This window comes from Linepithema humile, chromosome 3, assembly GCF_040581485.1.
Source record: "Linepithema humile isolate Giens D197 chromosome 3, Lhum_UNIL_v1.0, whole genome shotgun sequence".
In the NCBI taxonomy this organism is placed as follows: domain Eukaryota; kingdom Metazoa; phylum Arthropoda; class Insecta; order Hymenoptera; family Formicidae; genus Linepithema; species Linepithema humile.
In genome coordinates this window covers 17,396,447-17,410,624 of record NC_090130.1, presented here as the reverse complement: position 1 = coordinate 17,410,624, position 14,178 = coordinate 17,396,447, and the positions used below count along the sequence as shown (strand labels likewise).

Below are 14,178 nucleotides of genomic sequence, written 5' to 3'. Positions count from 1 at the left end.
AGTTTCAGCCGTAACGTACGGTGCATTCTACGCACAGCTTGAATATCTTGATGAGCCTTTGTATCTTCAGTCAAAGGATCTTCTGTTATTCAGTTTCTCACACGGCAAACAATATATTCAATATTCACATGCTGTTTTAGTTACCTTGATGCTCCAATTCCAATTCGATTTATGCCTAAGTATACAGGGTGCGTCAGCTAAATCCGGACAAAATTAAATTAGAATTCCTTGCTACGTGTGAATTTAGGAACAAATGATTGTTAATGTTCGCGTTAGTCAAATGTTTGTGTAAAACGTGTATAACCTTTAAAATGTCCGAGTTAATAAAATCAAGTGCGGAATACAATCGAAGAGCGGCGATAATTGAAGCGCTTCGCGCCGGACGTTCGCCGATCGAAATTATTCGGTTTTTCAAGTACTCAAGATCGACAAAAGTGAGTCGAAGGAACGACCGTTGGCTCGCCCGTGGTCTCGAGGATGTCCCCATAATAGGCAGGACGAAGTTTCCAGCCAATGTTCACGTCTTAAGCGTCGTCTCTAATGAGGGTGATGTCATGCCGTCGTATTTCTTTAAAAAGGGAGAAACCATCACGAAGGAGGTTTACCTCCGGATTTTGAGGACTGTAATAAAGCCATGGATGGAAACTACGGCCTCCGGGAGGCCGTACATTTTTCAACAAGACGGTGCACCGGCTCACACAAGCCAATTAGTGCAAAATTGGCTTAAGGGGGGACGCCTACCTAGAGAAGTGAAAAATACATGCTTTTTCGGGAATTTTTTTTTAAATACTGAATAAATTTTTATTAATAAAAAGTAGATTATTATAAAATATACATTTTTGACATACTATAATAATTTTTTTATGACCAAATTATAAAAAGTAATTGAGATATTCATCGATGCCGTGGATGTCCTTTTTTAGAGGCGTTGTGCGGTGACCACTCTATCTCAAAGCAGGATTATCTAAAATCAAAAAATCGAAAATTTTTAGTTTATATATTAAATTATCTAGGTCTCTACGGGCCGCATTTTTGAAAAATTGATTTGAAACAAAATGGCGGCGGTGTAAAGTTAAGGTATCGATTTTGACCAAAAAATTGCTCTTTTTTTGTGTATAAAAAAAGAAGTAAGCAAAAAAAAGGAAAAAGCCCTCGTAGTGACCTAGATTTTGATCTCTTAAATAAGCCTGTAAAATTTGAAATAAATCGATCGACTGATTTTTTAGTTATGTTGGTCACCGACTTTGAAAAAGTGATTTTGAGAAAACGCGTTTTAAAGTTTTGTGTCATGTTTACACCTAAATAAAAAATTAATTTTTTAACTTACATTGAATCATCTATTCCTGGTCCATATAACAATCTTTCTGCATCAGCTGCCATCTCCAAAACTTCAAGCTGGTCTTGCCTACGACCCTGTTTCGCGATTGTTTGAATACCTGCTCGAACGCTCGAACGCTCGAACGCTCGAACGCTCCTTCCGAGTAACATTTAGACGCCTATAACTTTGTCAATTTGATTCGGATTGACTTGAAATTTTTAGGAAATATTTTTAAAATGTTGTACTTCAAGAAAATATCAAAACCCAAAAATCGATTTTTTCAAAGTTTCTAGGTAGGCGTCCCCCCTTAACGATAACGTGGATGCGTTTTGGTCCAAGGAATTCTGGCCTCCTAATAGTCCGGATTTAAACCCCCTAGATTATTATGTTTGGGGCGTTATTGAAAGATTGTTTAACAAGTCCAGGCACCCCAATGTGGCAACTCTTCAAGCCGCTATTGAAGCAGCATTCGTTGATTTAGACAAGAAGCAGTTGAAAAGAGCGTGCTCGTGCTTCAGGCAAAGGATTGAAGCAGTGATCGCAGCAAACGGGGGTTATGTAGAATAATTGCACTCAGAGAGGATCTCTTAAGCAACGTACAAAAAAATATTTCATAATTTCAAGTTTTTTCTGAGTCTAAAGAGTGTTTTAATAAACAATTTGTTTTGTCCGGATTTAGCTGACGCACCCTGTATAAAAGATAGTCAAGTTATGTAAGAAAAGAGAAGAGATTTCGAAAGAAGTAGGAATAAATTATTATTATTGAAGAAGCTATTTCACATATCAATTTTGTTTAGAACGGCGATTTAAATTATTACATTAATTATTATTTTAATAAATAATTTATTTAGAATAATGTCTCTAGTAGACGAATTAATTTTTTATGTAAAAATATTAGTACTCTTGTACTGAACATTCGACCTGTTCATCTCATTTATATAGGTAAATTATATATGAGTACAAGAATTGGATCTTTAGTGCAAGAGTTAGCATAAAAATAGGAAGGATGGTTCAGCTAAGCTGTATTGTGTTTATTGGTATTGCACTAGTGTTTGTTTTCGCATAGGAATTATACTCCAGTCAGTATGACTATATCGATGTCGATGCCATTTTAGCAAATAATAAACTACGAAATCAATATTATAAATGTTTCATGGACACTGCGTCATGCAGGACAGCAGATATGAAATTCTTTCTAAGTATATTTACATCAGTGAACTTTATGCATACTGGAATGAGTACTGTTAAAGCTAGCCGAGCTTGTTTGTAAGATAGAAGATCGATAGGGGCAGAGAAGGCATCCCCTGCTATGGAGATTATTATTATTATTATTTTTCCATTTAGATAAACGTGCGAAACAGAATAAACATCACCCTTTAGACTCTTTCTCTCTCAGCTCGGAGCCATTAGGCAAATCTTTACTCGGTGCTCATTCCAGTATGCATAAAGTTCACTGATGTAAATATACTTAGAGAGAATTTCATATTTGCTGTCCTGCATGGCGCAGTGTCCATGAAACACTTATAATATTGATTTTGTAGCTTATCATTTGCTAAAATGGCATCGACATCGATATAGTCATACTGACTGGAGTATAATTCCTCTGCGAAAACGAACACTAGTGCAATACCAATAAACACAATACAGCTTAGCTGAACCATCCTTCCTATTTTTATGCTAACTCTTGCACTAAAGATCCAATTTTTGTACTGAACATTCGATCTGTTCATCTCATTTATATAGGTAAATCATAGGTATAAGTAGTGGGGATGAGAGGGGGGGGTCAAGGGGAGGGGCACAGCCCCTCTCAGAAATTTCGAAATTAATTTAAATAGTAATGAAGAGTAAAAAATAATAATTAATTTAAATAAAAATAATTTTGGCATGCAGCACAGAATTATGACGTGAAAAAGTTAGAAATATTTTAATGTATTTATTTGGTTTAGAATTATTATCATATCATTAAATAACCGTTCAATAAAAGACATAATAGAAATTTAAAATTCACAGGTAGAAGAGGAAGATCATGGCCTTCCACAAGAAAGTTTCCTAATCCTTTCCTTTTTTTAATGAGATGACGTACTCAGATAAAAACTTGTTATGTTAAAATTATGTTTAGTAAGAGATCCTTTCCAGTAAGCAAGAAACATTAAATCAACGTTTTAAAATATTAATTTTGTGTAAATTTTTATAATGTTTAGATATAATGTTGTATATATATTTTAAATATATTATTTTATAATATAGTTTTCTTAAATATCAGAGAAATATTTTTAAAACATTATTTTAAACTTTGTTTTCAATGTTATTTTAACACTTCCATTTGCTGCAAGTTCAACATAGTTACAATAGTTTTAATTTAATAGTTTTTTTTTAATTTAATAATTTTTTTTATATTATTTTAATATTAAATTTATAAGAAAGAAATATTATAAAACTATTTTATAGAATTATATAAAGTAAAAATAATCGATATTAATATTTATGTAACTAACATTAAGTTCGCAGATAAGTAATGTCAAAATTCTTTGCGAGAGAAAGCCCTATTATATATAGCTATTTCTATCCTCAATGCACAGATGTCTATACTAGTACTAGATCGCTAACTTTAGGCTTTGACGTATGGAAAAACTGAGGCTGGCAGGATTTCCGGTTTCGGCCATGACACCCTACAACAAAATAGCCGCTCAACAACTGCTCAACAACTGCTCAACAACTGCTCGGCATCTTTCAAGAATTTTTACAATATTATCAATTTGTATCACCACGCCGGGTATCACATGTGCATACGCACGTACAGATATAAGGCCATCACACACAAAATGACATAACTGCATATGCATAGCATAAGACCGTCTCGACCAATGAACATGCTATGTAAATCAATATGGCACCTTTATGCTAGATGTTCATTGGTCGAGACGGTCTTAAGGTGCCTTTTCATGCATCGCCAAATCGCTCGAATTTTAGCGACAAAACTTGACGATCGCTGTTTTTTTTTGGCGATCATGAAAATAGAATGCGCGATAAAAAGTAGCGATGACAGTAGACTTTTGGACTTTTGTAACAATTTTGGTATCATAATGTCATTACTATTTACTGCCAAGTATAGCGAGTGGTACAGTCGTGCTGTTCAATATATACAAGAATATCACGAGTGGCAAAGGAAATGTTTAGAAATTATGAAAAAGCAAGAAGAGGTTAGAAAGAAACGATTGTTTAGTGCAGCATTTGTTGCGGTTATGTCTGTAGATAGAAAAATATACAAAAAAAGAAGATTTTGGAGGACCCCTATTTGTGCAGAACGGGAATTTCATGGTTTTTATGCTGCAATTTTTCCATCACTTCGACTGGAAAATATAGGCTTCCATAACTATTTCCGGATGTCAGCGACAAAATTGGAAGAGTTGTTGCATTTAGTTCAACCTGATTTAAGCAAAGAATATTGTATAAGACAACCAATTGTTGCGGAAGAAAGATTGATGTTAACCTTAAGGTATGTAACTAAACGTTTCTGATGGAAATATATTCCCTAATAATCCCTGATATTGCATAGAAATGTATTGTTGGAGAAATATGTGAGAGAATTTCTGCAAATGCTTAGAAAGTGTGTTTAAAAAGCGTTTGTAAACATCAAGAAATTTATGTGCAATTTGTGAGATAATTATGGAAAAAGTTGTCACCAGGTTGTGTGTATGATTAATGTAAATAATTATTGACATAGCTATCACTTAAAATATAATTTCAAACGCTCTGTTTAGATATCTGGCTTCGGGCGACTCTATGACATCAATGCATTACCAATATCTAGTGGGATTAACAACTGTAAGTGCAATTATATCGGAAACCTGTGCTGTCATATGGAAAAAACTTTGTCCTCTAGTTCTCCCATCGACTATAAACACCGAAGAATGGCAACGTATTGCTAAAACCTTCAGCAATACTTGGAATTTTCCTCATTGTATCGGGGCTATAGACGGAAAGCATGTGGTTATTCAAGTAAGATTCCTATAAAAAATGAATACATTTGGTTAAATTCGTTATTTCAAACACTGTAAATTAATATATCCTTTTTTGATTATAGTGTCCCAATAATTGTGGATCTATGTACTATAACTACAAAAATAGTCATAGTGTAGTATTATTAGCTATTTGCGATGCCGACTATGTATTCCGGTTTGTGGACATCGGTGCTTATGGACGAAGAAGTGACGGAGGCATCTTTAAAGATTCCATAATGGGTATAAAATTAGAAAATAAACAACTACATGTTCCAGAAGCAGCGCCTATTTCAGATGAAAGAGAGACTCCCTTGCCATATTGTATTGTTGGTGATGAGGCGTTTCCACTAACGACATACTTACTTCGTCCATATCCTGGGAAACAGAAAATTACGCCACAGAAACGCATTTTCAATTATTGTTTAAGTCGTGCTAGACGAGTAATTGAAAATAGCTTTGGTATCTTAGTTAGTAAATGGCGCATTTTTCGTAAGCCGATAATAGCCAGTGTATTGAATACAACACGTATAATACAAGCAACTATAGTTTTTCATAATTGGCTGCGTGAAGATGATTTGAACAATTGTCCAAATCTTTCGTACGTTGAACCACACCTAGTTGATCGAGAATCTGAAATTGGATCTGTCGTAGGTGGTACTTGGAGAGATATAACAGGTACGACGGCATTTTCTGACATTACTCGTGCGGATACTAACACAAGCACTCGAACAGCAATTGAAGTACGAGAAGAATTTTGTGCCTACTTTAATAACGAAGGTGCTGTTAGTTGGCAGAATGATTATTTGTGAACCTATTGGTAATTAATAATTTGTATAATTTTTAGTTGTATAATTTTTTTTGTATAATACATTTGTGTATTATAATTTCAAGATATGACAATAAATAATAATAATTAATAAGTTTATTTCTTTATTTATTTCGAATTAGTGAGCTCAACAGTCAGAGGCAATTAACATGACACCAATAACAAAATAATACTGTTGAATATTACAGAGAAACTACAAAATTTTTAAGAAAAATAACTAAAATAACTAAAATAGCTAAAATAGCTAATTTTAATTACTAAAATAACTAAAACTAAGAAACAAAAATAATTAAATCTAATAAGTAACAAAATATAATATGACTGAGCATTTTGTCTCTCTTTGGTTTTTTTTTAAGAAACTAAAATAACATTAAATCTAATAGTTAGACAAGAATACTGTGTATAAGACTGTGTTACTAATTAAAGTAACATTAAATGTAATGACTGAGCATTCTGTCTTTTTGGTTTTTTTCAATAATGAAAATATTTACGTAAAAGTAGAACTAAAGAAGAAGCAATCGACAGATTAGCTGACGTTATACGAAGTCAATATCAATGTGTATGTTTCTTTTTTTCCTCATGAATATATGTATGGATATTTAACATGACATCACTTCTCATGCTATCATTGAGTGAACGCAATTCATGCCCAATCATAGTCAAAAATGCATCAACAGCATCCATAGGAGGTGGAGGTGGTGGAAAAATAGGTGGTGGAAAAATAGGTGGTGCAGGGAACTGTATAGCTGGCTGTGGTGTGCTTAGAGCATCAGCTAATCTGTCGATTGCTTCTTCTTTAGTTTTACTTTTCTTCCGCTTCGATGCTTGTCCTTTTGGGGCTTCATTTTCATCATGCTCATCTTCATAACTATCATTTATATTAATATTTGACACAGTATTCTTCTCAACTAATTCAATATCACGCATGAATCCCATTTGCTCATAGTACATCCATTTATTTTTTTTCTTTGTCGCAGATCCACTACGAATATTTTTTTCTTCTTTAACATATCTTCGGTGGGTATCACACAGATTTTTCCACTTTTTTTTGGCTGATTCCACAGTATACTTTCCTTTCATTACTTTACATACTTCCTCCCATAATACAGATTTTATTTCTTTGCTCCTCTGTGCAACTGGCAATTTAATATTCCATAAAGGCTCACGAATCTCTATTGCTGAGATAAACGTTTCGTCTGATGAGGAACAATTACTTTTGGAAACTAACTTGGAATTGCTAACTTCAGTGTTAACAACCAGTTGCTTTCCACCAACTGCACTTCTTGCGAGGATCGTACCATCATCTGTAACATTTGTTTCCTTTACTATATTTATACATATTTATATATATACTTGGATACAATATACTTAAAAAATAATGAACTACTTACCACACTGTGGATAAAAGTAAAAAGAATTCTCGTTTAAAAAATAGCTTTTGAACCCATTCAGGCATGGATGTGATGGAATATCATCACAAATAGTTTCACATAAACCACATGTGAAGACTTGTACCAATTCCTAAACACAGATTTTTAATTATTACTTAATGTAAATATCAATAGTAATGACCATTTTTCTCTTATTTTAGGTCTCTTATTTTAAAGATTAAATAAAGAAATATACTACACGCTATTATTTATGAGTCTTATTACGTTAACAAATATCAATATTATATTATAATTGCTCAAATTTCCCTTTATTATAAACATTACATACGTTTCGGCCTAAAGGATGTGGCCATCTTCAGTGTAACAAAATAAAAAAATTGTCGTTAGTCGTAAAACGTTGACAAGATAGTCAATTTAGGTAACGCATCCTTATCTTGATATGGATAGTACATTTTTTCATAAATTTATGAGAAGCCATGGATCATCTATCTTCGGAGATCCGTTAGAAATAAGTATCAAGTAAATAACATGACTGTAAATGACATTGACTGTCAAGCCTGGCTCACTGCCGTCGACGCATGTTATTTACTTGATACTTATTTCTAACGGATCTCCGAAGATAGATGATCCATGGCTTCTCATAAATTTATGAAAAAATGTACTATCCATATCAAGATAAGGATGCGTTACCTAAATTGACTATCTTGTCAACGTTTTACGACTAACGACGATTTTTTTATTTTGTTACACTGAAGATGGCCACGTCCTTTAGGCCGAAACGTATGTAATGTTTATAATAAAGGGAAATTTGAGCAATTATAACTAGCTTCGGCTCTGTCAGCTTGTTTTTTTTCAAGAATATTATTTGAATAAGAAAAAGAGCTATATATTTATATTGTATTTTTAATATTATATTACTTACCTCATTTTCCTGCTCAATTAGTTCATCTGTATCACTCATGATAAAAAATTCAAATAGCAAGTAGCGATTAGTAGCCTATTGTCGCTGCAAGATAGACCAAATCTAACTACAGAAGCGACTAACAGCGACGACTTTCAAGCGACTGATGAAGTCACGTGACTCTCTGATCGCTATAAAAGTCGCGACGATCGCTACCATGAAAAGGTACCTTTATGCTATGCATATGCAGTTATGTCATTTTGTGTGTGAGGGCCTATACACATTAGGGCCATTCTACAATGAGTTGCAAATGCCTCGTTGCCAGTTGCAAAGAATGGCAACTACTAGTGGAAAAGTGGTATTTCCGGTTGCGCTTGGCCGTTGCAGTTGCCAACACAGAGTTGGTCAACTTTTTACTTTTTGGCAACAGCAACTGGCAATCGCAGCACGTCAGCCAATCAAGTGTCGTGCATTTTAGAAAAAACGCGAAGAGTGAAACCAAGTGAAATAAGTTGTGAAATGTAGGTTATATGATTTTCGGTGTTCTTTTTCCAAATATTTTTGTATTTTATTTTGTTAATATTTTAATAATTTATGAAAATGGAAGAAACATACGATTTGGATACGTTTGAAGAAGTAGAAGAATGGAATGAATCCGAAATACGATCGCTCATTACACTAATAAAAGCGAATGAATTTTTAGTTAATAAGACCAATAAAGATTTTTTTAATAAAGAAAAAAAAAATAATGCTTGGAAAATAATAGGAAATTTACTACATAAAACAGGTACGTTTTTATGTGCTGTATTTATGTGTAAAATTTAAAATTAATTTTATTCATAACCTCAACACAGTATAATCGTTATTTTGCCATTTGTTACAGAAGTAGAAGTGCAAAGGAAATGGAAATCATTGAGAACTGTATTCAGCCGCAAATTAGCGCAATTGAAGGAAAAAGTGCCAAGTGGGAGTGGAGCTGCTAAAGAAAAGTCAACAAATATTGAATGGGAGTACTGGGGTGACATGCAGTTTCTTATACCACATATGCGTCATAAGTAAATAATCAATTAATAATAACTTATAAAAAATATATTCTTATTTTTGTTTCTAATTTTATGCTTATGTAATGTATGATGTATAATTTATAATTTCATTTCTGTTTTATTATTTCAGGTCAAACAGAACATCAAATTTTTATAAAAAGCCATTTTTAGCTTCTTCTACAACTAGTGGACCTTTGGCTTCTACAACTAGTGGACTTTTGGCTTCTCCTTTAAACAATAAAAACTCTGTTCTTAAATCATCCTCGGAACCATTTAAAAACACAATGAAATGTACTGCACCTGAATCGTCTTTGCAGAATACAAATGTGATAGATTTTGAATTTTCAAGTATGTCATGTATATTTCAAAAATATTTGTATTATAATTTTGTTTTTTGGTTAATCTGATCTGTATAGATTATATTTGAATTTGTAGATTTTGCACCAGTTCTCACTGAGACACTAAACAGTGAAACATTGCTTTCTTCAGATGACTCTTTTTCACATGTTGAATCATTGTCAGCAAGCAGCATTGAACAAAAGATATCTCTGTCTGAAACTGAAGATAAGAAATATTTATCTAATATGAAATGTAAACGTAAAGCTCCCACACCAGATAAATTCCATATTAAAAAAAAGAAGGAACTTGATTTTTGCTCTGCTCGTATGTCAGAAGCTTCTCACTATTTGAAGGAAACACTTGACACAGTAAAACAATCCTTAAAGGAACCAAATGGAAGTGACGATCTTCAATATTTATCTTGTCTTCTGCCTACATTTAAAAAATTAAATGATGATCTAAAGACTGAATGTTTAATGACGTTGTTGAATGTTGTAAAAGAATATGGAAGTAAGAACAAACAACAATGAAAAATATGGATGGAGAGTAACTTATATATGATTTTTAGCTTATACTCTATTTTTTTTTATTTTATGCCAAATGTGCAATATAATTTTTATAATTTAGTAATGTGCATTTAATATATATTTTTTATTTTTTAAATTTGTGCTAATGTCTTACTTTTTTTCTTCTTTTACTACTATTGTTTTACAAGATGGATAAGATACATAAGATTATAGATATATATTATGAATATATATTAATAATAATATGTTAATGATACTTGTTTTTTTTATATATAGTATAATAAGAAGTGATATTATTTTATTAGTTATGCCAAATATACTAATATCTGTGATTATTTAACTTATTAGGCATGTGGACTTAGCGTCTACTAGTTGCATGAGACTGTTTAAAAGATGCTGACTATTCAGTATTTCTTTAAGATAATTCAGTATTTCTTTAAGATGCAGAGAATAAAATTCTTATGTGTTGAGTATTATAATTTTAATTTTAATTTAAAATTCTTTGTATGGATGTTAATATGTACATCTTATAATAGAAAATAATGGATGGTACTAATGATTAGTTATTATTTTAAATAAATAAATAATGTGATTTTGTAAAATCTTTATTTGTATTATTTTTATCTTACTATACTATATAATAATAAATTCCCCTTTTAAAACTTTGCTTTACAGTGTTTTTATATATAAGATAATTTATATACAGGATTTATACACGTAATTCAATATGATAAACATTACTATAAGTCAATTTAGATTTATATTGTTATTACAAAAAACATGAGCTCGTTGCCACTCAACTTGGCCCTCGTCACTATTAACATAATTCAGAAGTATATTCCTTAAATTAATTACTGCTCTTCCAGAATTATTAGAACCAATTCTACGCAACTCTTGCATATGATTTAAAGCACCTTCATTTCTCCAAGCACCAGGTTGAAATATTCCATTTATTTCATGATCTAATAAATTATTGGGGCAATAACGTCCGCCAATACCTCCTTCCTTAGTAAGAAGAAAATTATGAAGACATACTAAAGCTTTTACTATCACTTCAGCATTGGTAGGAGAAAAACACAGAGAACGTCGCAGCACTCTCCATTTAGCAGTAAGTATACCAAAAGAATTTTCAATTACTCTGCGTGCCCTACTAAGCCTATAATTGAAAATTCGCTTACGATCACATAAATCTTTCTTTGGGTATGGCCGCATCATGTACATCTTTAATGGAAAAGCTTCGTCCCCCACAAAAAAATGTGGAAACATTATATTTGAATTGGGAAGCAAACGTGGCAGTGGTAGATCAACAGAGCCTTCTTCCAGAGCAGAACCAAATGCGGACTCAGCCCATATGCCTCCGTCACTCATAGAACCTGTAAGAAATGAAAAATGAACATATTAACAATAAAAAAACATTAATAAATCATTTTTTTTTCAGTTAATACACTTACCATAATCTCCTATATCAACCCAAGTAAATTTATATTCAGCATCAGCAGCAGCCATTAGCACTATGCTAAAAAATTGTTTATAATTGTAATATAAACTTCCTGTTTTAGGAGGGCATTGGATTTGAATATGTTTTCCGTCTACTGCGCCAATACAATTTGGAAAATTCCAAATTTCATAAAAATCTTCAGCAATGCGCCTCCATGAATCTGCTGTTGGTTTGGGAAGATAGATTGGTTGAAGTACATTCCAGATAACATTACAAGTTTCAAAAATAATTTTATACGCAGTAGATTTTCCAATTCTAAATCCTCTTGCTGTTGTATTCACATTGTCTCCATGAGCAAGAAACCTATAATATAAAAATTCTTTACATATTAGAATTTTAATCAATTTTGTATTCCAACACATAAAAATTAGATTACGTACGATAATGTCAAAGCTAAACGCAAACCCGGTGGATGTGGAGTCCTTTTAGAAAATTTTTGTAAATGTGGCTGTACCATAGCGAGTATAGTTTTATACTGTTCAACAGACATTCTATAATCTTGATAGAATAATTCATTATCTTCATTTAGAAGATAATTAAATAAGTTTTGATAGTGGCCGCATTTTTCTTGATCAAAATGAACTGGTCTTACCCACCATCTTCTATTTACTTTTGTTAATTCTTCTAATAGACTAGAACTCGTTATCATAAATAAATTCCAGGCCATTGAAAGATTTAAAAGTGCGTTTTGTAGACGCTTTAAACGTTTTCTTTTATTTCGTAACATATTTTACTCTTTCGTAATACACGTAATACACGTAATACACTTGTACTATTAACTCATAACCTGATGTAAAATGTAAAGAAATTTTTTTTTTTCAATTTTAGCTGTTCATACGATAGATGCTCTATTTTCTGATTGGCTATTTCTGGACAATTTTCAACCGCCATATATCCCAATGTAGATTAGATGTTGCAACGACTTACAACTTGCGACTGGCAACTCACAACTTGCAACTGGCAACGAGGCATTTGCAACTCATTGTAGAATGGCCCTTACACACGCATTGTCGCCATTTTGTTGTAGGGTGTCATGGCCGAAACCGGAAATCCTGCCGGCCTCAGCTCTTTTGACGAAGTTAGCGATCTGTGGGGATTTTGGACAGAATGTCGGTAGTCTCCCACTGACTACTGTCGGACCAACACAGAAAATTAAACAAAGAAGTTCCACTAATATCACATTTATTGAGTACGAGGTATACAGGCAAGTACTATCAACTAACTACGCGCGGGAGACTCTTTTTCCTCACGCCTAACCTGAATAACTGAAAAACCCTAGAATGGTCACTAGGCGGACGGACTAAACTTTTTTCGCGCCGCAGCGCTGGTTGTGGTATATAGCGCCACAATACTCCCCCTTGAGATAAAAATAAAATTTGAAATAAACATTTGCACGCTTAAACTTAAGATTAACTTAAAACTAAATTTTAACATAAATATTATTTTTGAAAAGACACAGTCTTTTTAACTTTTTTGGAAGCACCCGGATAAGTTTTTAAATCTAACCACACTTTCTCTTGTTGGCTGCTGGGTTCTGATGAAGGTCCTTGAGTAGAAGGATCGGTAGTTGTACTAGGAACAGCTGGATGATCTAGAGTGAAGAAAGCCGGTTTGAGTAGGTCTACTGCCACGTTGGTTATTCGTCCGTCTATGTCGATGGTGAAAACCCTGTTGTTGATTCTTTTAATGACTTGATGTGGTCCTGAGTAAGAGGCTGAGCACAATAAAAGGAATAAGGAACAGGGAACAGAGAATAGGGAACAAGGAATACTGGGAACAAGAAATTACGCACAACGGAGGAATAGGGAATAGGAAACAAGAAATAAAGTATGACCGACGAGCAGATTGTATTATTATTAAGTACATCGGTTTTGCAAATGGGATTAATATATTTACGAAATAAGGAGAAAAAAAGACACAAATTATGGAGAACACGTAGATGGTGGGTTCGTCCTATTAATCTTCAACGTGATCAGTTGGGTGATTTTTGCACGTTATTTCAAGAGCTAAAACATGACCCAGAACTATTTTTTCGATATTTGAGAATGTCAAAAGAGATATTCAATAAGTTGTTGGAAAAAGTGTCAGTGTATCTGATAAAAACTAGCCACAGAAAACCACTGCTTCCAGAACAACGCTTAGTAATAACGCTGAGGTAAATTGCATTACTTTTTTATGTATAATTCTCTTGCAATTTATAGAAGATTATTTATAACTTTTCAATTTATTCAGGTATTTAGCTGCAGGAGATCTACCTCTCTCTATCGCATTGCAATATCGTGTAGGAGAATCGACAGTGCGTCAAATAATCAGTGAAACATGCTCTGTGCTAAT

At 32.9% G+C, this 14,178-nt stretch overlaps 4 protein-coding genes across 7 annotated transcripts; 2 read left to right on the top strand and 2 right to left on the bottom strand.

Moving 5' to 3' along the window:
• Positions 1-3,515: 3,515 nt before the first annotated feature.
• Positions 3,516-6,286, top strand: LOC136999119 (uncharacterized). Of its 2 annotated transcripts, XM_067352671.1 has the most exons (3): positions 3,516-4,814; positions 5,080-5,317; positions 5,403-6,281. In XM_067352671.1, the coding sequence occupies exons 1-3, from the start codon at positions 4,156-4,158 to the stop codon at positions 6,126-6,128; spliced, it is 1,623 nt and encodes a 540-aa protein (XP_067208772.1). In that variant the 5' UTR covers positions 3,516-4,155; the 3' UTR covers positions 6,129-6,281. The 2 variants fall into 2 exon arrangements, with proteins under 2 accessions (XP_067208772.1, XP_067208773.1); XM_067352672.1 differs by lacking the exon at positions 3,516-4,814 and having other exon boundaries at positions 4,847-5,317; positions 5,403-6,286.
• Positions 6,287-6,470: 184 nt separating this feature from the next.
• Positions 6,471-8,662, bottom strand: LOC136999118 (uncharacterized). The gene is made up of 3 exons (XM_067352670.1): positions 8,459-8,662; positions 7,537-7,666; positions 6,471-7,449 (listed from the first exon to the last, which is right to left on the bottom strand). Exons 1-3 carry the CDS (start codon positions 8,495-8,497, stop codon positions 6,698-6,700), a joined length of 921 nt encoding a protein of 306 aa, XP_067208771.1. The 5' UTR covers positions 8,498-8,662; the 3' UTR covers positions 6,471-6,697.
• Positions 8,663-8,892: 230 nt separating this feature from the next.
• On the top strand, positions 8,893-10,741 carry LOC136999117 (transcription factor Adf-1-like). 2 transcript variants are annotated; one of them, XM_067352667.1, is made up of 4 exons: positions 8,893-9,224; positions 9,321-9,492; positions 9,611-9,828; positions 9,916-10,741. In XM_067352667.1, the coding sequence occupies exons 1-4, from the start codon at positions 9,032-9,034 to the stop codon at positions 10,347-10,349; spliced, it is 1,017 nt and encodes a 338-aa protein (XP_067208768.1). In that variant the 5' UTR covers positions 8,893-9,031; the 3' UTR covers positions 10,350-10,741. The 2 variants fall into 2 exon arrangements, with proteins under 2 accessions (XP_067208768.1, XP_067208770.1); XM_067352669.1 differs by having other exon boundaries at positions 9,897-10,741.
• A 194-nt stretch (positions 10,742-10,935) lies between these two features.
• On the bottom strand, positions 10,936-12,854 carry LOC136999116 (uncharacterized). 2 transcript variants are annotated; one of them, XM_067352666.1, is made up of 4 exons: positions 12,225-12,854; positions 11,798-12,147; positions 11,525-11,719; positions 11,180-11,351 (listed from the first exon to the last, which is right to left on the bottom strand). In XM_067352666.1, the coding sequence occupies exons 1-4, from the start codon at positions 12,569-12,571 to the stop codon at positions 11,317-11,319; spliced, it is 927 nt and encodes a 308-aa protein (XP_067208767.1). In that variant the 5' UTR covers positions 12,572-12,854; the 3' UTR covers positions 11,180-11,316. The 2 variants fall into 2 exon arrangements, with proteins under 2 accessions (XP_067208766.1, XP_067208767.1); XM_067352665.1 differs by having other exon boundaries at positions 10,936-11,719; positions 12,225-12,798.
• Between the last annotated feature and the right edge of the window lie 1,324 nt (positions 12,855-14,178).